Here is a 23075-nt window from a genome sequence, read left to right on the forward strand (position 1 = left end):
GGTGGAGGGCTGTCTGACAAGAGCTGAGTGACAGAGGCAAAGCCACCTGTGGGTTGGGGTGGGGTGGGGTGGGGTGGGGTGGGGACAAAAACCAAAACAGGAAGAATGACATCAGAGCTTTACACAAGTCCCACCTCAACCGGCAGTGCAAGTGCAGGAGTGACGCACGGAGCGGCATACTACTGCCGCCGTCTCCTTCTCACACCCTGAAACTGTCCCCTCCCCTCCCTGCCAAGCCCTTTACTCGAGAACACCTGTGGAATCCGAGGGGTGGTGGAGTATTTTGGACACGTCTAGTTGCTATGAAACAAGAGGTCGGGTGACAGAAACAGAAAAATATTTCCCTGAAGCTGTTTAAGACAACATGGGGAGTGGAAGGACAGTTTCTTTTCCTAAACCTTGTCAATCATTGTTCTTTACATAAAGCTAATATTTGTCCAGAAAGGTGCATGCACATCTCTGGGCACATGATCTCTAAATGTACACACATTTTGCACATTAAAAGCGAACCATAAAAAGACTATTCCTCTCTTGTGTAATGATTTTTACAGTTGTAATCCTAAAGTGAATATGGACTTCCTATTGGGGCAGGCACGGATCACACATGGTTTCAACATGGACTGGAATAATTAAGGGGTAGCTGCTTCTATATTTATATGACAAACATGCTTATTAGCAAACGGTAGGAGAGAGCTGACCTCTCCATAAGGGCATCTAGTTTAGCAACACTTTATAAAGTTTCTACAGATCACTGTGGGGCTCTGCAGGCCATGGATCAGTCCCCCCATCCCACACTGACTCCGTGCAGGCAGCAACGTCCCTCCCAATGCATTACGACACAGATTCTTTGTTGTTCTCTTAATGGCAGAAAAGATAATTATGCTTTTTAATGCAGTGACTTGGATAATTGCACAAATAGAGTTCTTTTTTTCCCCCTGGCATCCCAATTCATCCCTTGTCCTTATGACATTTCTCACGTGTACAATTCATTGACACAAGATTTATTAAGCCACTGAGTACAGCATGTACATGAGATAAAAATAAAGCACAAGAACCAGTCAGCCTAATTTATCTCTTAGCATCTTGACTAACTGCACAGTACAATACTACTACCTTTATCTTGGTGACTAAATGCTCTTACTATAATTAAGATTTTGACATGTTCTTAACATTTCCTAAAAATTAGACTGATGATAAAATTTTCCAAAGGAAAATGTGCTTTGAAGCAAATTTAAAAACAGCCATAGGCACAAAAATAGAAAGCAGAAACCAATCTGCTGGACACTAAAAGCTGATACTAAAAGTTAACCATTTCATTTTCTACTAAAAATTATCTGCATTTGCAACATTAATTCCAATGAAGTTGTTCTTTTAAATAAAGCAAGACCAAAATAAACTGCAACAAGTTGATTTAAACACTTTATCCAAAACAATCTAACATTAACCCTCCGTTAATGCTTTATAAAAATTTTAACCTGAACACAACTAAACACAGAAATAGAATCACAATAGCTGTGCCTGTAATTACTGTTCTTGATGTGATTTTCCTGAGATCACAAGTTGAGATTTATAGTGTTTAGTTATCTCAAAATAAAGTCATCCTTCATCTAACAATCTTTAATCTGGTTAACTGGAAAAATAGATGTTTTGTTTTCTTGAGATAACATTATAATCTTGAGCAAACAAGCTTTGTTTTTAGAAGAGCAGATTATTATGGTGCAAAAAATGAGTGGGTCTTGAGTTACACCCAGTTTCATTGTTCAGTTTTGCCATCATGATCACATGGCGATGATCGGAAATAGTACGTCAAGCAATGAATGACGTAACTCGGATGCTGCATGATGCAACATTTTCAGCTTCAATCTGAATGACCGTTCTGACATCTGATAAAGAAACTTTCCTTTTTTTGTGATTTTTGTATGAATTTGTACTCATTATGAAAAAAAAATGGACATTTTGTTTACACAAAGCAGTTATCTCAAGAAAAGAAGTTTTATCCCACGGGTGCTTGCAAAAACTGCTCAAGGCTTCTTACGGGCACTTTACATCCAACTTCACTGTACATATCTCACTTGCTCATCTTCATGAGATTTTACAAAGCAGTAAATCCTCCTGAGAATTTACTATGAGAAGGTTGATTCACAGGATCAGTCAGCTCAGGGCATTATACAGAAAAGCAAACGGGTAGATTTCATATCCAATTACAGTACCTTACAAAAGCAGTCATCCATCTTGGTAACCTTTCTGAGTTGCTGTTTTACAACCGAGAATTTAACTGGATTTTTAAGTTGGTTAAAAGCAATTATTCTCCAAATATACTTCAGACTGATGATGTTAAATGGGGCAAAAATCCCCAAACATTCCATTCCATCCTCTTCCGCTTATCTGGGGTCGGGTCGCAGGGGTAGCAGCCTAAGCAGGGAGACCCAGACTTCCCTCTCCCCAGCCACTTGAGCCAGCTCCTCCGGGGGAATCCCAAGGCGTTCCCAGGCCAGCCGAGAAACATAGTCCCTCCAGCGTGTCCTGGGTCTTCCCCTGGGCCTCCTCCCGGTGGCCCCAAACATATTTTGTCTAAAATATATAAACTGGTAAGTGGTCAGTCTATATGTGTTTGGCCCCATTACCTTCAGAAGCCATATAATTTGTTAAATTAGATCCACCTGTGAGCAATTTAAGTGCAAATAATCTAAATCTGCCCAATGAAAGACACCTGTTGTAACAACCCCCAGAATCAACACCAGTGCAGCAACTTTTAGTCAGAGAGACCGCCAAGCATGAAGACCAAGGAACTCTCCATGCAGGTTACAGAATGACTCAGTCAAAGCCAAAAACCTAATCCACCTGCAAATCTGTGGCTTCATTAAGAGATTGTTGCTCCATCAATCCAACCTGAAGGATATGGAGCAGTTTTATTATGGATAACAGAAAAACTTCCAGTGGTTACATGTACATAGACTTGCTGCTGTAACAGCTGCAAAAAATGGCTCTACAAAGTATTAAGATTTGGTGGCTGAATACGAACTATATAAATCCGATCATTTTTCAGTTTGATATATTTTTTAAAACAAGTTATTCCCCCTCTATTTAACTCCATTGGTCTGAAGTATTTTTCTGTAGAATTATTGCTTTTTAATCAAATTAAAAATCCAATTAAATTTCCAAGTTCTAACGCAACAAAATAGAAATACCAGGCGGGATGACTGCTTTATCAAGGTACTGTACATGCAATCCAATTAAGTCCAAAACAGTTTGATTTAGATAAAACTCCAATCACACACAGTCCATTTTGATCTAATTACAATACAATCAGATTCAGTTGATTATAATATAACTACAAGTTATCTAAGTAAAAACAGAGGACCACAATGAATCTTCAAAAAGCAAGTAATCAGAGGCCTGTGTCACAATACTGAACTGCAGGTAATCAGTTCATCTATCCAACCCCATATGGAGTTTTAAAAGACATGCACAATGTAATTTGGGATTATCCTCCCTGAAAAAGCAGCACGTTTTTTTACAATACGTTTTCTGTATGGAAGCTTATAATACTTCAGGGTAAACAGAGCACTCAGACATTGCAAGTTAGCCAAATCATCACAGATTAATCAGTTTTTCCACTTTGCCTTAATCCATTCTAAATAGGACTTCCTAATTTCTTCTTTTTTCTCCATAAAGGACCTCCCAGGTTGGAGCTTTGCATTCAGGAAACACTTAAAAAGAAAATGAATAGCATTAGATCTGAATGTTATTTAATTGTAAAGAGCATTAAAGACCTCTCTTACAGTTTGTCCTGGAGCATGCAGAGATAATAATGTTGAAGGAATGTAATGCTGACTTGTGCTTGAACATAATCCGGCTAAATATGCTGCACCCATCCAGCATTTAATCCTCTCGTGAGGACTTGAGGACCCCGTCTTAATCACCTCACACCAAGAAACAGAAACCTTTTTTTTATTTTTATGATGGGCACACTTTGAAAAGAACCTTGTATGACCCAGAAGGAAAACGTAGCAAGAAAAGCAGAGTTTAAAATATCAGGCCACACATTTTCAAATCCCATGACAATAAACCAGCAGGAAGTGGGATACTTGAATTGGTGCCTCTCCTCAACAGGCCCAATAAAAAGGGCCTTACTGTTCCAAGAGTCGTATCCAGTCATAACAAGCACCCACACAACATAAACACAGTAACAAACGTGATCACATGCCTGCCGTTGCACAGATGACTACACAGACATTTAGATGAGTAAAGACACCCTTAGGGGCATTCAAACGGCTGTTTTGTCTCCTCCCTCTGGTACTTCTAGAACCAAGGAGTTGGTGTATGCAGGAACATGAAGCGCCATACCAATTACTGTGTATTTATGATGGGCAGAGGCCAACGGAGGCAGGACCTGCCCAGTACCGCTAAAAGCAGAATCGAGCTCGAACTGGTCCCAAGCCACAGCTCATAGAGTGCTTGGCAACAAGCAGAGGAGTGTGCTGACATGAGAAAAATTTCCTTGGACATGAGCGAAACCAAGGAATAGACCCAAGTCTGGAACCAGTGTTGCTAAATATTCCCATCCTTCCTTTGGGTTTTCACTCTTCCAGCGCTAGAAGCTGGTATCAATTTAGAGCACTGAGAATTATTCAGATGACAAAACTAAAGCAACGCTGTAACGGTAGAAAATGTTTATATTTAAGTGTTAATGAGGCTTGTTTGCAAAGAGCCTTCTATTCAGCACAGATTACTACATTAACTGCACAGATTACTACATTACAAACTGACAAAGTACCAACAACATTCCTGTTGTTCTCGGCCCACTGCATTTCCCTTCCTTTTCTGGATTTACTAGTCGAGGAACAGCATTTTCCAGTTTACTCTCGTTCCACAACACTCACTGGAGCAAGCTCTCACACATTAAGACAAACCATGCGTAATATGGTTCCTGGGGAGAGGAAACAAATCCATAACAGAAAAAAAAAGTAGAGCTCAATAGTGATAGTTCAGATCTTCTGAAGTGGTGTTCTTTGGCAAGTTTATAAACAAATACAATCTTACCTGTTGTAGATAGCTCTTGTAAAGCCTTTGTTTGGAGAAATTAAGTTTAATTCTAAGCAAACTTGAGCCAATTGCTAATTTGACTGGGGCCAAGATCAATGTCAATTGATGCCATCTTAAATGTTGGTGTCAAAAAATTCATAAAAATTTCATTTTACAAACATTTACACCACCATTAATTTTACATTACATGGTTCTTCGTAATAATCATGTACCAATTTTTCCATCTGTAATAACTTATTACAGAAGGAAAAATCTTGATATTCCTGTCTAAAATGCCCAGGCTCAATTGGAAGCTGCTGCTACTTGAACTTGCAAATAATCAAAATTATACATAAAAACTATTTAATGCACAACTGACTGGAAAGGTAAAGATTTATAAAATGCCATCTGCACAAACTGCTATGAAAGTTTAAGATTAGACTGGTAAGATGGCAATAGTCAAGTTGAGTCTTACTGTACTCAGACTAGCCACTGGCTCATCAAGTCTGGTGATATTTTTTGTTCATAAGCTTTCCACAGAACTCCACTGCAGAAGATTTAAAGTATCACTTTGATCCAAGCACCTAAAGAATATCTTCATAGCTGTTTTATATATGTATGAGCTAAGGTTGATAGCAAGACTTGTATTACCTTCTACAGAGGGAAGCTTTTCTCTCAGCACAGTGGGAATGAGTAATGTTTGCTGGAAGAACTTTCCACCTTTCTCCGTGTGGTCGGCAGTAACTGATAGCCTCAGGCCGACCAGAAGCCTTCACATTTGCAGAAGAATTTATGATCAGGTGGTTTCAGGTTTGAGTCCAAGTCTCGGAAACACCACACAAGTGCTACCGACGGAGATGATATTTATTACCTCAGCAGGTGCTCTGCCCATTATGCGAGTGTGCAACAGATGGCAGGAAAATTGATTTGTAATACTAATATGATGTCAGTGTTTTCTGTTTACAGCCTGTTTATTTTGCTGTTGGCTCGTTGCCGTCCTCTGCTGAACATGTCGAGTGATCCAGAGTGCCAACTGAACCACACCAACACTCAGACTGCTTAGGGTTGGGGTTGTCTATAATTCCTCCAGACAGCTGGACTCAATTACTCCCACAAGAGCTTTACAAGGGATGGATTTAAGGTAGGTTTTCAAACCTCTACTTCCCAAGAACTTGTTTGCAGACACTCCCAAAACATGTCCAGAGGGCCATGGTGGCCCAAACTTCAAATATGGAGATACTGCTAAGCCTAAAAAGATAACAACTACTAATAACAGGTATTCAGAAACTAAATGCTATTCTGCCTGACGTTCTATCTTTTCATTAAAAAAACCCAATTATCATGTCAGAACTCAATTCATTGTGTTCCATGATGTTGACTGAACACAACCCCAGGCATGAAGGATATTAAGGGATAATAAAGAAGCTTCTCATTCATTGAACTTAAAGTGAAGGAATATAAAGATCAACAAGTCGCTGAGGCAAACACCTTCCTTTCAGTGGCAGCTGTCACGACACAGATCAGCTGCTGCCACACCTCATACTGCTTATTAGGCATTAAAGCATAAATGGATATAATGTAAGCCAATTTAGCTCATTTCCAACAGGTGTAAACACATTTAAAAATACATCACACTATAATTGAATAACAAAAAGGACGAGACTTACCAGTCCGGCAATAGGTGTTGGAATTCTGTTAATCCTTTTAATGGTACCGGGCTTGATCTTGTTGATCAGACTGTAAGCAACAAGAAAGAGACAGAGAACATCAGGGCCAAATGAGAGGCTAAGTGAAAGCTCTCGGTCATTGGCTCGGCTGGTCTACCTACGATGGAATGAACAAGTCTGGTTGCAAAGTCCCGGTGTTGTGTGTTTATGACTGGGTTTAATGGTGGCCACCTGGCTTCAGTTTAGTAAATCACCAGTGCTGCAACCCCGTGTAAACAAAGTGGGCTCTCTGCATCTAAAACACCCTTAACTACTGAAACTAACCTGAACAACCACATTTAAACTCAGAAAATGGTAACAGTTTGAGATAAAATGTGACAGATTTTTGGTGTCATTCAGAAAGCTTTAAAAGGAAAATGATCTGGTGTGTAAAACAAATGAAAGAAAAAAGTAAAAATCCTGCCATAAAAGATGTAAATCATAATCCATTAATTGTTAAAAATACAGAACAATTCATAGAATAATATACTTAGAGCACAGTTATTATGATTTTTTTGTCATTTAGTGTTTATCAATGTTAAATCTTAATTTTAAATTCGTTAAGTTTAGGTTTCAGTTAGATTTAAGTGCATTTTTGCTTATATCAGTTTCACAAAGCTTTCAAATGAAAACCTTTTATATTGTTTTCAGTTCAGCTAACTACTTTGCTTATTTATATTAAGTTAAATTATTAAAAAGGTGCACCAATTGTTATTACCCTTCACCGAAAGGCAAACGATCACATATTTGCCTGCGTTTGTGTGTTTGTCTGTTAGCAACATATATCATAAAATGGATAAATTTGATGAAACTCTCAGAATGTAAATATTGGATGTGCATCTATAACTGATAAGCTTTTGGAGTCCACTGCATCAAGACTGCCACATCCAGCTGATCTTATAAAACAAAAATTGGCTATAACTCGGTCAGTTTTACAAGATACTGAGGTCAAATCTACTGTGGTAGTAGCTGAGAGTCATACCCAACATATACTTCCAAGCGCAAACCCCACAAGATTTTAAAAACAAAACTTCAGGGTGTGAATGGGTTGACATTATGCCATTAATTAATTAATTCAATGGCTATTTTCAGAACAATAAAAATGACAAAAAGTCAGAAGACATCTAAATTATGTCTATCAAAGCTGAAACAGTCAAAACATACCGCATTTGCTTTGAAAAGAGATTCACCAAAAAAACAACAACAATGGTGGATTATTTCTTATTAGCTTGTTGCATTAATTATCCAAATTAGAAATGCCACATATGTGAACAGAAGCACTACAGATGCACAGAACCATCCGTTAGGGGATGTTTTGACATTTGTTTACTTCAGATAGAAAAAGAAAATCTCAATCTGTTATGCGAAGTAAAAGCATGCAACTAAAGCACCTGCGGTTTAAAGAAAATAAACTCAACATGAAGCAATTTGTTTAGGGTGCAGACTGTAGCCAGATGGGACAATAGATGTAAAGAAAGAATGCAAAAGGTACTGGGGTTCAGGTTAGTCATTTAATAGCAAAACAATAGAGTAACATGAGATAACACACACTTAAGTAGGATGTAATCATGTGTGTGAGCGACACTACACATTCCTTTCCAAGTAAGAAGCTGTGATAGCTCCAACACAATAGAGGACGGAGGCTAAGTTTCTAGGTGAAGGTGATTTAATCTGTCTTCCTCTTCCTCATGCTGAGAAAACAAAGTGCAGCTCGCTGATTGTTTTTTCTGAGATCGGGCAAACGCTGGAGTCAGGCTCGAATCAGCAGAGTGGGGAGCCTTCGAATCGAACAAATGCCGATAAACGTTCGGAAGATTCTGCCGGTAATTACAGCCTCCTGCTGATACGTGCAAATCACATCCCTGCGTCCCGTCCTGCTTTCCTGAGCTAAGAATTTTACAACTCAGACAAGAGCAATTTGTGAGTCGATGCTCGAGTAAATGTCGCACAGACAGATCATCTGTTTCATCCAAACTTTGGTGCTCTCAGGCGAACGAGAAAGCAGCACGTTGTGAGACTTGACTGTGGTTTAAGCTGGAGGTTTTTCTCACAGCTTCTCATTAAAGCAAGGATGGCACTTTGCCCTAATCCACAGATCTATAACATCTGTCCAACAGACAACATCTTGAAATAGATCAAACCTCTTTAACAAGACAACAGAGGAACTCTGATCATGACAACATCAAATAACTACAGAGTACAGCCTCTATTGTGCTGTCTGGAAACACTGGTTCAGTTTGTGGGGCTAACAAACAAACCCGGCAGGGGGTCTGCCTGGGAAATATTAGCAACACTTACGTTTGAGCGCAGACGTGGAGGAGAGAACGGAGGGATTCCTTATGAATGAGTGGCCTAAAAAAGGTGCCTGCATGGGAAAAAAAGCAGAGTACTTACTCACACAACAGAACTCCATTTTCCAGCCCTGATCGGAAGTCGTTGCTCCCAAATATTTTCTTGGTTACAGCCTGGAAAAAAAAGAAAAAAGAAAAGGCAATACAAGAACAGTGAGCAAAACAGCAAGCATGCAGGGTTGGGTGAGGAGAGGGAGGCGGGTGGAGGGGGAGAGGCTGAATGTGATGAGGGGTGGGGAGGTTGGAGAATAAAGGTAGGATGTTGGGAACAGTAGCAGAGGAAGTTCGAGGTATTTCCTCCCGAGTTCCTACACCGTTTCTGTGGGGCAAACAGCTCCTCAGGTATTCTTGAGCTGCCGCCGTGTGGGGCTGTTTTTGTTTTTCTCACTTTAATGCTAAAAGCTGCTGGTGAAGTGGGAGAGCGGTGTCAAAACTCCCCTCGACTCAAACTGCACAAGCCACGAGGCTGAGGGAGCATCTGGAACACAGCGCTGTGTTACAGCCTCATGCTTTTCCCATGATCTCAAACCACCACAGCAGAGACTCCGAGAGCTGTTATGCAAGCAAACACTCACTGCATGCATGACGTGCAGCCTCAAACACAGAGTACAGACAGAACAACATCATCCGTGAGCGCTACCACGAAACTACTTCATATTTTCTTTGTAGATTTGTACTGAGGTGACGTATTCCCAAAAATCAGACAGTTCGGTATTGTTTATAATCATTATGAAACTAAGTTTGGTATTAGATACATTCATACTGATGGCCACTCCTTTACTAATCTTCCTGCTCTGTTTTGTTAAAATGTTCCTTCACCAGGTACGGGGTCAAGCAGCTACACAACTGATCACAGATAACAAAGAACATGTTCCTGTTCTGCACAATCCTTAGGCTTTGACATCTTAGAAATGTTACTGAAACTGTGTCTGGATTTGCAACAAAAGATATTATTCATTTTAGACATATACAGGTCCCACAGTCTTCTGTATTGAGCCCAATTCTATTTAGCGTATAAACAATGATATATATTAATACATGCAGATCATATGGTTATAGTTAACAGACGTGGAAAATTTTACATGTTGGCTCAACAGATGTTTACACACATCAGAAACAGTCACATGTTCTTTTCTTTTTACATTTAGATTCAAATCTCAGCTTTAAGACGCATGAAAAGCTGCGATCTAAGATAAAGCTCAGCTTGGTAAGAGTGAGATTTACTTGAGATTCCCTTTCACGTGAGGCAGCGAAGGTCTGCTTTCACTCGCGTTAGTTACTGTTTGATAACACACACCCTACAGCTTGAAAACCTTTGGAATCAATGCACAAACAAGCACTTAAAATCTTAGATAAGAAGTCAAATTATTGTCAAATGTTAAAGAAATATAACCTGCTCGGAAACTCTGAAATGTGGGGATGTTTGTTTGATATAAAACATTCATGGTATGATTTAGCTCCTCCTCGTCTTGCTGGTTGTAAAAATCAACAGTAAAATGGAGCTACAAGCAAAGCTTCATTTATTGGAGATGTTTACTGAATGCCTTTGCTTTTACTGGCTGTGTTTATTAATGCCATTTTAAAACTAAAAGCAATAAGCATTACAGGAGAAATATACAGCTCAGCCTCTCAGCCTTTTGCCTCACTTAACACACAAATCCTTAAACAATATAAATATTTTTAACTTAAATAAAAGATACATTAAAAAAAATGTGAATATGATGTTTATTACTGAGAAGGCTCACATAATGTGCTTTATGAGCAAATAAGATAGTTGGCACAGAATAAATAAATAAAAGGGTGAAAAAAGTCGGACTGGTCTCCTCAACCAAATTCACCAGATGTGCCTTATTGTAGGAATTTTGTTCAATTTCCTAGTTAAAAAAAAAAATGGACAAAAGCTGAGACAAATACCATCAAACTGACGTACTGTGAATCAATAAAAAGAAGACAGGAGAAACCAGAACGGTGAATAAAAGCCACCATTATTACTACGAAATAATTTGTGCTACACCTCCGAACACACCTTGGGTAACCAGAGATGATCAAGGCCTCAAATACCCATCATTCCAAGAGAATTAGACCATGCAGCAATAGATGTATTAGATTCAAGTTTTCACACACACCTTGTTTTTGTCTCTAGTCCTCCTGTATTTGCACAATGAGATCAAGCTTCAGCTGGGAAGTACTTGTAATGTTTCCAAAACACACCAAGATCCTGGCCTGCTCCTTTTTTCATTGACCAAAAACATGATTATAAGCAGACCCCCCGAAGAACCCAAAACAGGAACGCAGACGCGCACGCTTGGCTGCACATGTAAACAGACACACATGTTTACAGACAGGGACAACAACCGGAGCTGCGTTTGGCAGATGAAATCCTGACCCCTGCTGTTCCACACAGGCGGGGGCAGCAACTGGGATTTACATGCGTGCAAATAAACAATACAGGTGGAAGCGTCGCAGTGGGTATGATTATAGATTTTGTGCCCGTTTTTCCAGAAAGGGCGTCACTTTGATGTTATTCCCTCTCACGTTTTCTTATCGAAGCCAGTCAAACTTAAAAGGAACAATTAAGATACGTTGCAGCCCAAGTCTGGGACCAACCCCGGCATTACGCTGAATGTTCTGTAACAGAAAACGACCGTCCTGCACTGTCATTAGAGCCATTATTGTGCTCCATCTTTTCTGCTAAACCTGCCGTTGTTGGACCGCGGCTTTGATCTGGAACTTGCTCTGGTTTAACAGCGAAAATTAAAAAGGCGGGAGCAGAAATGTCAAAAACAGCTTCTTACGAACCCACCTTCACCCCCCTCAAGAATGCAACCGGCTGAGGTGCTGAAAGGGTGTTTTCTCAGAGTTCATCATGGGTTAGGAAAGAGTTCGAATACTTGGGTGAAAATAATTATTACTGCCACAAAACCACGGATGGCGTCTTGGTGTAGCAGAAATGATCACAGCCCGAGTTATTGTTTATTCATGCAGGGCCACTGGCAAAGCTGTATTCAGGTTTCAGACAATGAGGCACCAACTCCTTGTCCTTTTACTGCAGCAGATAGAGGGATGGGGGGGTCGCCAGAGGGGAACATTATTCAAATAATTCGGGGTTCGGATTCAAGAGAAATACCGACATATTGGAACAACAGATTTGTGCGTTTGAAGTGAAAGGCTTGTGTGAGGGCCTGTTTCACGTTCTGCATGCCTGTGGTCTTGGGTTTTAGCTGCTTTCTGTCAAAATAGTCAAAAAATCCGGAGCGGTGCTACAGAGAGGTGACTAATGATCAGTTCAGCCTCTTAGCTTCTAGTGTGGAAAAAAAAGAAAATGGCACGAGTTTCAGAAAGGTAAAGAGCTGGCTGCAGGACTGCCACAAAGTTAGTGAAACATATTCAACTGGATTAAAAAAAAAATATATATATATATATATATAACTAATCAACAGCAAGCAATCAACCCAGAACCCTTGCTGTTTTAATTGGCATGTATCATTTTATATCTGTATTACTTTTTTTCCCCCCCTTAACAAAAATGCTTCCTAAGAAAACAACCCTCAGAATATTCTGGAACTACCTTGAGCCGCACTAGGAAATAAGGTTTCAGATGAATGGGAATAGTAATTTTCCATTCCGGTCAGTTTTTTAATGGACGATGACATAAATTAAAATTAAAATTTACAACCAGGAAGTTTTTTTTTTTCCTGATTGACAAAAACAGCAACATGAACATCAGTTAAAGTACTTCACACCAAGAAGAAAGTCAGTTTATGGGGTAAGGAGATTTTTTCACTATGCAAGCTTAAAATGGGATGTAGACTTTTTTTCCCCTTTATTGGTTATTTATTTACCAACAGCTCCTTTGGCAGATTTGAAATGCATTTTTAATATACCCAAGAGTCTTTCAATTCCTGTTTGGAGGATTTCATCCAGTCTTCCTGCCAAAAGGTTTTCAGCTTTGGGAGACTGGATCATTGGCCGTCATGCATACTCCTCTCTGTAGACGTCTGCAGAGATTTTTAATGTTGAGATTAAGAAACAGTGAGACAAACTGTTAAACTTGTGTCTCTTGGGTCAGGTTGCTTATTTGTGCTGAAAAAAAGCCAATATGACTTTGTCTTCATCTTTCTTAAAGGCTGATGTGACGACAGCGGTGAAAGCAAAGTCTTCCCTACACCGGCAGCAGCAAGACAATGTTTATTTAATAACTACAAGGTCTTTCTTTTTTTTTTTCGTTGTTTTTTGAGTCAAACAGGAAATTTGACTTCGCTATCCAACAATCAGTTCCCTCAGAAGACTATTTCCCAGTCTTGTAGAACATTTAACCTCCATTGTTTTCTTTAAAAATGATATAATAATCACATTCCAAACTCTGGATGTAGCCATTTAAAACCCATTTAACAGCTATCCTATTGTTGTATTCTTACTGTCAGAACAGTAGGATTACAAATGCTTCCTGGAGCTCGGGTTTGACGACTCAAAATATGTTTAAAGCTTTGATTTTTGCATCACCTGACCTCTTTCAGTTGGAATGACGAGAGAGTTCTAACCCTAGTATCTAATTACATTTGACACCTTGATGATAGTTAATCTAAAAAAAGGCCCTTCTGTTTTGAATCCTTCACATGCTGCTCCTGCTCCTTCTGACCACAGCCGCCTCAGTAAATCAATATTTTCCAACTCCAAAACGTGAAACGATACACCCAAAAGGCCCAAACGTGATTGAAACAGATTGCGTCAGCCGCTTTACTCTTCACAACCGTCTTTACAAACAGCCACGCACTTGATCTCCTGACCCTTTAGGCTGCATAAAACACCACCACTTGTCCTGGACTGTCATAACAGTCCCACTTGAAGCCTTTCTATTCAATTAACAAGAGCTTCCATTATTCCAGCAGGCCTTGTGGTTGGAGGAGGCCCGTGCTGACAGCCGACCTGCTCTGAGGGGGCCATGTTCACAGCCATGGCAGCTAATGCTGGAATGTGTCCATGTGACAGGCTTCAGACCATTTAGTCTAGTTTTTAGCACCACCACCACCAACCCCGCCACGCAACACATGCCTTGGTTGAAAGCCAAGCAGCCTGTTAATCATTCAGAAGTACAATCCATTGGCCACAAAACTTTCCCCTCTGAGGGGAAAGAAAATGTTCCTCTTGTGCCCGATTGTTTTCATTTCCTCCACACCAAAACCCTCACACGTCGCATACTTTAAATTTAAGCAGCCCCACCACGGCCTTTCCCCTTCACCTTTGCAACTTTCTGCTCAGTCCTGCTCCTGCCCCCACGTGGTCCTCAGCTCCCCACCTCAGTCCACACTACAATGGGCCAGTGTGCGAACGCGAGAGACGCTGATGTCACATCGAAAGCATTCAGATTCACCCCCCTCATGAAATTGGAACAATATTTGTTTAGTTGCGGCCGCGCAGCAGCTCCATGCCGCCACGCTGAGAGGGGAATTTTGCCCGACGAGAGGCAAGACCCATCCCCGGCAATTAAAAGAGCTGGGATCTGGCTAGAAATTTGGGTGGAAAAAATGTCATATAATGGGACCCTTTTCAGAAACTAAACGAAAGCAGTATTAAAGGTTCTGGCCACTTTTTCCCTTTTGACTCGTGTAAAACAGGCAGGATAATGTGCTTACATTGAATGATGTTTTGTTATTTTACGTCTCTTAGATTTCATTGCTTCTTCCGTTGTATTGTAACAACTGGTTTGACTAAATTGTAAAGAGCTTCCATCAGCTGTTCTTCATGAAATAAAACGGACTTAGATGTATCTGTACAGTTTGTCTGAACTTGTCGTACATGTCCTATTTATTTATTTGGACTACTGCAAATACATAATAAACCATAACCTCAATACAAGTCATTTAATGAGTTTAGCCTCTTCTTGTAATACACTTACAGCCTGGATGATCTCATCTTAAATCACTTTAATTTATTTCTCTCTACCTGCTTGAAGCTGAAGCCCCAGGAAGGTGATGGGGGGAACTGATGAGCAAGGTTTTGACAAGAGCTGACAAAAAGCAGCAGTGATGATGAATGGGGGTTAAAGTAATGCCTGTACCTGTGATGTGAGGAGACAGAGAGCGCTGGGAAAGAAAGTTTGACTTGTCAAAAAAAACCCAAAAAAAACAGAAGAGACTGATGCCACTGTCAGCTGAGAGGTCAAAAAAGTTAAAACCTTAAGATCAGAGGAAGCAGCTGCCATGGAGTTACTTGTTCAGGAGTACAGGTGCTCTATGTGAGCACGTTTCAGTCACAAAGTCTGTAAATTAAAAAAAAAGAAAAGAAAGTGTAATAGTTTCGGACTCACCTCAATCCACCCCTGCGCCTCCGTGTAGGCTTCTTCGCAGCTGACGGAGCTCTGCTCGCGCCACTCCATCACTAATTGACAGGAGCTTCCCTCCCGGAGTTCGGGTCCAGTTCGGTGCCCACCGTCGGCCGGTCCGGTCCACAAAGAGGCGAACCCAACAATGACGGCGCTTTAAAGTCGTCGAGGTCCCGGGCAGAGAGCAGGTGAGGATGGAAACCACACAGCTCACTCGTCAGAAATGTTTCCCCCCATTGTTCTCGTCCCGGCGGCTCATTAAGGCTGGGAGAATGGAAGGTGTAACAGCGCACTAATACATTCCTACCTGGCGTTTCTCATCCGACACACCTGTGCTGATGTGGCTCGGTTCTTCTTCTTTGTTTGTTTGTTTGTGTTTTTGTCTCGCTCCACCCTCAAAGCGCTGACTGGACGAGTTTAATAGTCAGAGAGCTGAATGCGTCTGAACAACAAGTGACATTCCTGCAACAATAAAAAGAAGAAGAAGAAGAGGTGGGGTGTCTCCAAAATGAGGTCCGGTTTTTTTTTTTTTTTTTTTTTAGTTAATATCCTCTTACATGTTGAATGCTTACCAGATATAATTTGTGTTGTCGGGCATTATTCCAGTTTTTTTTTTTGGAGTGGTTTTTAGAAGTGGACCCGAGGTCCGCAAAGAAAAGGAAAAGGTGGCCTGCATAACAGTGTAAGAGTAAAAAAAGAGGAAAAATAGGTGGCGTATTCGGGACGAATTTAAATTCCTCCAAAAATGTGAGGTCTGTGAAACACTCACACGGAAAAAAAAAGTTGAACACCTGAGAAAGTTGTATGAGGTCGGCTCTGCAGCGACACTCAGCGGCCAAAAGAGAGAACAGCACAATCAAAGCTTCCTCAAATCTGAGAAGAGTTAGTGAGGAAAAACAGGGGGTTCATTCAAAAAGGAAGGGGGTCCTTGTTGCCACGTTTGTAACTAAAATAGATATAAAGTAAGTTTCTGTGTCTTTTGAGTCTAATAGGAAATTTACAATTAATAATAGTACTATAAATGATGTAACGTATATAAAATATTTCTATTTCCTGTGTTTACTATCAGTTGTATCCTCCACCATCCTGTTTACAGATAAACCAAGAATCAAGAATTAATTATCTTTATTGCCATTATGCATAGCCCAACAAAACCAGATGGATTTACCACTTTTTATACCCTTCAAAAGATGGGACATATTATGGTATGGCGCCATCTGTCAGTCTGAGGACAAATTCTTGTCTGAGCTCCAACTCTGCGACTGTGTGACGTAGGAATGTCAAACTGCACACCTCATGGATCAAGGATGATCCCTATTCATTTCAAGGTCACAAGGTGAAAGGTCAAGGTCTCAGGTGACTCAGTTGTTCAAACCTCACCCGTGCTCCAGCTTCACATCCACGTAACATAAAAACGTCAAACCCTTTGTTCCCTGGATTGTGCCTACCGACGGGTGTATCATGTACTGTTTGTGGTACTCTGGTTTCACATGTGAAAAATCATGTGATCAGATGGAAATGTCTTCAGAAAACCGTCTAAAAGTAAGGAACAATTTCAGAGTAATATTTGTTTCAGGCTTTAAACTGCATGACGCTGGTATTGATAGTATTAATATTTAGATCGATCTGCATACCTCTACTTCAGTGGCGTAAAAGTCAGAAGAAATGCGACATGCCTGTTCAGACTGAGAAAACACTGAATATGTATTAGATTTAGTAAAAAAATAACAAAATAAGTCAAACCAGAGCCACTTCTGCCTGCAGTGTGAAGGTAGCCAATGTGGAAAACTTGTATGTTCAGATGAATCAAAATTTGAAGTTCTTCTTGAAAACCACCAGATACCATGTCCTCTAAAGAGGAGAGGGACAACCCAGCATGTTATCAGCGCACAGTTCAAAAGCCTGCCTCTCTGATGGTATGTGGGAGCATTAAAGCCCAAGGCACGGGCAGCTAACACCATCAATGCAGAAAAGTATATCCAGGTTTTAGAACATCCTTTTCAGGGAATGACTTTCATATTTCAGACAATGCTAAAACACAGTGCATCCATTACAACAGCATGGCCTTATACAGAAGAGTGACCTGACCTGTCGTTTTGTCGTCTTCAGTTTGCCTGATCAAAATGTATACATAACAAATAAACACGAGGCGTCTAGAGCCAAGACGAAGTCAACACAAAGGAGAGGAGACACAAAAATGCTTAGCAAACTTGCCCTTTATTTGACAGATTTTCTAATTAATACAAAAATTTAGGCACCTTCACCATGAACGAACAGTGAAATTAAAGCCTTGCAAAAAAATGTTTCTTCAGGTCACCTAGTTCATCAAAAACAAACCACTACAATGAGATTTTATGCTTTAAGTCTGAGTAAAATAGGTGGAGTTTCGACAGGTGGAAAATGTTTACCGAACACACTGTAATGCCAGCAGTTTACGAACAGTGAATACTTTGTTACGCAGCAGCACTCCAATTCCCTCAAAATTAGTTTTTACTACTTTCCCTGCAAATATGTTCTTTTCCAAGCATAATCTGTTTTAGCGTTGTGAAACAAACAAACAAAAAAAAAGAATTATAATATACTCAGCACTTAAGAATGTTTGGCAGTAATGTTTTCTTTGCTTTCTAGAGTTTAAAATGAGTTTCCTCATTACGACTCTTTGGAGAGGGCAATGACGGTGAAACGAACCTCCTCAGGGTCACGAGCCATGAAGACCTTACAAACTTTTGCAGCATCCTGGAAGAAAAATAATAATAATAATAATTTCAGTTCAGTATTAAGGGAACATTCATGCTCCTAAACCAAGTATTTGACAGTTTAGTTAGTGGAATAACTCCACAAACTAATGTATAGTTCATCAGAAAGTAAACTTTGGATTTCAGGAAACCTTTTTTATTCGATACAGTCTTACCTCTAGGAAAGTATCTTCTGTTGTTTTTCCATGGACGACAGGGAAAGGCTTTCGGCCATCTAGGCAGTTTCATAAAACAAATAATTACATGATTTAACAAAGTTTGAGTGCTTGCAACAGCTAAATGTGATAACCATAAACATGGTGAGAAATGGTAACCATGATGATTCTACTGTAGAGAAAAAAAAAATGCAGGTTTTAGGTTTTAACTTACCCAGTTCATATAACTCTCCTCCGATATTAACAAAAGCTATAAAATGCAGATTCACTTTTTCATCTAAACTCGGAGCCTGTACCAGACAAACAAACAAATATATAACAGCTCTGTTACCTTTAAATTGCTCATACTTATTACGTTCGGTACTAATGGATCAAATGTTACTGCAAAAGCTAAAGAGCACAAACCTCAGTTTGTCCCTCCTGTGCGCTGGATTCATGTGTGACACGTATACTCTGGGGGCGAAAAGGGTGTCCAAAGTGATTATTTGTTTATCATCTTTGCAGTTGCTACACATTATATTTTATTGCTTATTCAAGACGATCTTCATTGACTAATAAACGTAACCTATATTATAATATCACGGTCATTTAATGACTCTTTTGTGACATGTCCTTCAAACAAACCAAAGTTCTGAGTGTAGTTCATCACATGTGAATTTTTGACCAGTTTGTCACCATCACGTTGATCGTCCTACCTCGTCTTTTTCCAGGAAGGCAGCTCTTTCTTCCGGGGTCATTTTAGATGTTTGTTCGAGAAACTTCTTAAGAGGAGAATTAGACTCTGGAAAGAGACAAGAGCAGACTGTAAAACCCACACACAACTGCCTCTGAGTAACAACTAGACCGTGTTTATATTATATATATATATATATATATATATATATATATATATATATATATATACACACACACATATATATATATATATATATATATATATATATATATATATATATATATACACACACACATATATACATATATATATATATATATATACATACATATACATATATATACACATACATACACACACAGAATTTCATTCTTCCCCCAATCTTAAAATGATGTACAATTTGCTTCAGATGAAGAACACCGTGTCATTATTTATTTTACAAAAAGGAAGCTAAAAAAGCAGAAATATTGAGCAACTAAGCCCACACCATGGTTTAAAGCCTGTAGAACCACCTTATACCAGTACCAACGTAAAATCCTTAATCTTTGTGTAAACATATCAGTATGGAGCGATTCTGACCCACTTTTATTGAGTTTATTGAAGTTTGCAAGTATTTGTTTTTGCGCAGCTTATTTATAAAGTTTTGGCAACACGTGTCAGCTGGGTAGATCTGGACTTAGATTAGGCCTTTGCGACACCTTTGTATAACTTTCCTTTTTTTCCAGCAGTTCTGCAGATTTGCTGATATGAATGGGATCATTGTCCTGCTGTTTCATGACCCAGCTGCAGATGCCAAACCGATGGCCTCATATTTGACCCTGAAGTGCTTTGATAGATAGAGAAGTTCATAGTTTGCTTAATGACAGCCGGGTGCCCAAATCCTGACCTCTGCAGTTAAAGGCCTAGCTTTCCCACCTGCTGCCTTGCATGTCAAAGTTTTAAGCAAATATCTTAAATGATTTTTTTAGTGCTTGGAGTATGTGTTGGGAATGACTCTTGGATACTATTAAATTAAATTTTAGCTCAATATATGTAAAATTGCACAAAAGTTGTTTCCTTATAATCCATTAAGCAGTTCATAAGATTTTGCTAACAGACATAAAAAGACACACAGGTAATTATTTTAATGCCTGCCTTTCGTGGTGCTGAGTGAGAAGGAAGGCAATAAACGGCAATAAGTTGGTTGTTTTCTTCTTACATAGAGCTGTGCAAGTATTTACGGTCTGATAAAGAGCTCCACTTTTTTCTTCTTTGTTCATATACAGCTTTGTAAACATAAGCTGTCGTGTTCTTCTCAGAGAGAAAAAGCTTCCTCTGAACAAATCAGACCTTATCCGTGTATAGATTTTACAAGCCCATGACAAGACATTTGAAATAATGTACCTCCTGTCTTTTAGTGTATGCTTTTTTTAAAATACTCACCAAAATCCATGTGTTTCTGGTTGTTTCCCACAGCATGAATTAATCCTATTGTTCCACAAGCATTTCCAATAGTTTGCTTGATGAAGTAGACATCAGGAGAGACTTGCTGTCCCTGGTCTTTGAGCCTCTCCTCCTCTTCTTGCTTAAATGCCTCATACTGAGCAGTAAAAAGAAAAACAACTTGTTCAGCCATGTTTCTTGTGGCGTGGGTGAGCTTCTGTTCAATAACGTGTAAAGTATCACCTATAAGAGTACACGTACCTTCTCTGTGACTGGGAAGAGGAGCAGAACGGCGCACACGGGTCTAGGTACCATGCTGAGCAGCTCTGGGTCCAGTCCATACACATCTCCAAACTGCCAGGTTGGTTTCATGCCCAAACAACTGACAAACTAGATACAAGCTGACAGTGAAATGGCATTGCACAACAAGATGTCCTGACAATATCCGTTTATTTCGAATTATATGTGGTAGCTACCTCCTGATGAAAATCACATTGCTACTAAAATGGCAAACTTGTAACTTTTGTTATGAGTTTTTGAAATATTTAAACATATAAATAAGTGTTCAGAAATATAAGTAATCATAAAAATGTTTGTATTTTTTGTTTGTTTACCTGTATAACCTAATTATTTTATATTAGGCATATCTACGGCAGCTAAACCTTTTTGAGGGCAGGAGGCTGAACCCATCATAGCCTGTACAAACAATATTTCTAAAGAATTTGTACGTTTGTTGCTCAAACGTCAGAGATGTGGATAAAAATATCAACAAAAGCTAAAGAAAAATGATAAATTAAAACTCTAGAGAAGGAATTGTGGCTGTATTATTGAAAACAACTGCAGTGTTATCAAACCAATCGTTTGTTTTTGGCTGTACGCATTTTATTGCTTGTTTTCTGTTAATAAGTTACAAAGAGTTATTATATGAATTGACTTTTACTCTTTCTAACGATCCATGGACTAGCACCAGTGATTTGGGCCTTGCAAGTATTAAGATAGTCTAACCACTGTGAAATACAGTCAAAATAAAGCACTCACCTTAGTCATGACCTAAAATAAAAGGACACAAAAGAAAATGTTAATTAAAAGAGTTTTATTTGCGAAGCAACCACACCAGCTGCAGCTTTTGTTCTCCATGATGCTAACTGCAAATTAGCATGCCTTCACATGCTTCCAAATGAATGGCTTCAGTAAGAATTATGTGGTGTAAAATTGATGGTACATACTTCTGGATTCGACTCCAAAGGCAGCCAGCGTGGAGAGTCCATGTTAAAGTACCGTTTGGTGTTTTGTTTCTGCGAAACAAGCGCTGAATTTGCCTTACAAAAACCTGTTTGACAGCTGGGAATCTCTTCCGTGCCTGATAAGGACGCATTGACGTGGCGGTAACACGCAGGGGTGACTTGCTTGTTTTAATAAATTATAGATTCGCAAAACACGGAGATTTGTTGCTTTACATAAACAAAACACTTAACAGCAAAACGTGTATGGTGAAATGTTAATTAATAGTAATATAAGTATGAGTTTTAAAAGACTAAATATATTTTTTATTCATGGTTCACCTCTAAACTTATTAGTGGACCAGTCTAGGTTTGTGGGCGTGGTTTAAATCTGTGGGAATGTGCCGGGTCGGTTTTTCTGCCGCACAGGGGCGCTGTTGTTCATTTATTCGTTTTCAATTATTTTAAATTTGATTATTTACAATTAAAATTGCAATTTTGTGTCTTTTGCAAATAAATGAATAGCTATTCTGTGTATATATATATGCGGAAAAAATGCGTCGCTTTGCCTTATTAATCATCCAAACCTCCCAAATGCCTTTGCTGTAATCAAAAGCCCTCCGGTCCACTAGGCGGCGGTATGCCTCATTTAGGAAGGTTTGACACACATAAAACAACAACACACTGGCTGGGTTTTTTGCCAGGAAGGAGGTTGTCTGCTAAAAGAGTAGCTGTGTTTCTTTCTAATTATTTTTTGAATGCGAAGTTAGCACATTATCTAGAGCAACGTGAAGGCGACGTAAAGGAAGAAAGTTTAAAAAGAAAGGGGCTGAGGTGAAATCCGCTTCCTGTCTGAGAAAATGCCAGCAGCAGAAAAATCATTCGGTGAGTTTAGGCTGCAATTGGATTTATTTAGTTCTTAGTAGATTTGAAAGCAAACAAGAAAGCTAGAGTTCGTATCTATCTATCATATGATACAACAGACTAGCTTTTAAAATGTATAATTTTATTTTTATTTGTTTTGTGATATATGTGTCACAAAATTATTTTTTATGTTATGTTTAATGTTGTTGTTTTTTTACTCCCTCTTATGCCCACCATTTTAATTATTAGTGTTTGCTTGCTCCGAGACTATAAAAACATAAAGAGTGGGGCAAAGAAGTGCTGTGATGAATATTTTCTCTCCCATGCAGCTGTGGTTGTTGGAGCTTTGTGACTCTGGTGGTTGGCTTCAGGAAATGTACAGGTGCTGGTCATAAAATTAGAAAATCATGAAAAAGTAGATTGATTTCAGTAATTCCATTTAAAAAGTGAAACTTGTATATTATATTCATACATTACATACAAACTCATATATTTCACATGTTTATTTCGTTTAATTTTGATGATTACAAATGACAACAAATGAAAATCTCAAATTCATCATATCAGAAAATTAGAAT

General features: G+C 39.2%; 3 protein-coding genes across 16 annotated transcripts in view; 1 reads left to right on the forward strand and 2 right to left on the reverse strand.

The window, feature by feature from the left end:
- The window catches only part of lmo7a (LIM domain 7a), a 46936-nt gene extending 31134 nt beyond the window's left edge, over nucleotides 1–15802 (reverse strand). For 2 of the 13 annotated variants that reach the window (XM_037976288.1, XM_037976287.1), the window contains exons 1-3: nucleotides 15390–15801; nucleotides 9126–9196; nucleotides 6693–6762 (exon numbers count right to left, since the gene is read on the reverse strand). In XM_037976288.1, coding sequence (XP_037832216.1) covers nucleotides 6693–6762; nucleotides 9126–9196; nucleotides 15390–15458 — 210 coding nt within the window. In that variant the 5' untranslated portion in view covers nucleotides 15459–15801. Of the gene's footprint in view, nucleotides 1–6692; nucleotides 6763–9029; nucleotides 9097–9125; nucleotides 9197–11208; nucleotides 11215–15389 lie in introns of those variants that run through there. The other 11 variants (XM_025004652.2, XM_025004650.2, XM_025004649.2 and 8 more) reach the window with 9 other exon arrangements.
- Nucleotides 15803–17600: 1798 nt separating this feature from the next.
- Nucleotides 17601–21789, reverse strand: uchl3 (ubiquitin carboxyl-terminal esterase L3 (ubiquitin thiolesterase)). 2 transcript variants are annotated; one of them, XM_017410165.3, is made up of 9 exons: nucleotides 21640–21789; nucleotides 21452–21463; nucleotides 20675–20803; nucleotides 20414–20570; nucleotides 19011–19096; nucleotides 18721–18768; nucleotides 18530–18605; nucleotides 18316–18374; nucleotides 17601–18140 (listed from the first exon to the last, which is right to left on the reverse strand). In XM_017410165.3, the coding sequence occupies exons 1-9, from the start codon at nucleotides 21679–21681 to the stop codon at nucleotides 18054–18056; spliced, it is 696 nt and encodes a 231-aa protein (XP_017265654.1). In that variant the 5' UTR covers nucleotides 21682–21789; the 3' UTR covers nucleotides 17601–18053. The 2 variants fall into 2 exon arrangements, with proteins under 2 accessions (XP_017265654.1, XP_024860368.1); XM_025004600.2 differs by having other exon boundaries at nucleotides 20675–20814; nucleotides 21640–21772.
- A 506-nt stretch (nucleotides 21790–22295) lies between these two features.
- Nucleotides 22296–23075, forward strand: part of commd6 (COMM domain containing 6) — a 3619-nt gene continuing 2839 nt past the window's right edge. Inside the window, exon 1 of the mRNA XM_017410196.3 lies at nucleotides 22296–22518. Coding sequence (XP_017265685.1) covers nucleotides 22494–22518 — 25 coding nt within the window. The 5' untranslated portion in view covers nucleotides 22296–22493. The remainder of the gene's footprint in view (nucleotides 22519–23075) is intronic.

Source organism: Kryptolebias marmoratus, linkage group LG6 (genome assembly GCF_001649575.2).
Source record: "Kryptolebias marmoratus isolate JLee-2015 linkage group LG6, ASM164957v2, whole genome shotgun sequence".
Classification (NCBI taxonomy): Eukaryota; Metazoa; Chordata; class Actinopteri; order Cyprinodontiformes; family Rivulidae; genus Kryptolebias; species Kryptolebias marmoratus.

Coding starts and splice junctions, on each gene's coding strand:
- uchl3 (XM_017410165.3), bottom strand. CDS start 21,681: ATGGACTCTCCACGCTGGCTGCCTTTGGAGTCGAATCCAGAA. Junction 20,571..20,674: donor TCTTCCCAGTCACAGAGAAG/GTACGTGTACTC, acceptor TTTACTGCTCAG/TATGAGGCATTTAAGCAAGA. Junction 18,141..18,315: donor CAGAAGATACTTTCCTAGAG/GTAAGACTGTAT, acceptor TTTTTCTTCCAG/GATGCTGCAAAAGTTTGTAA.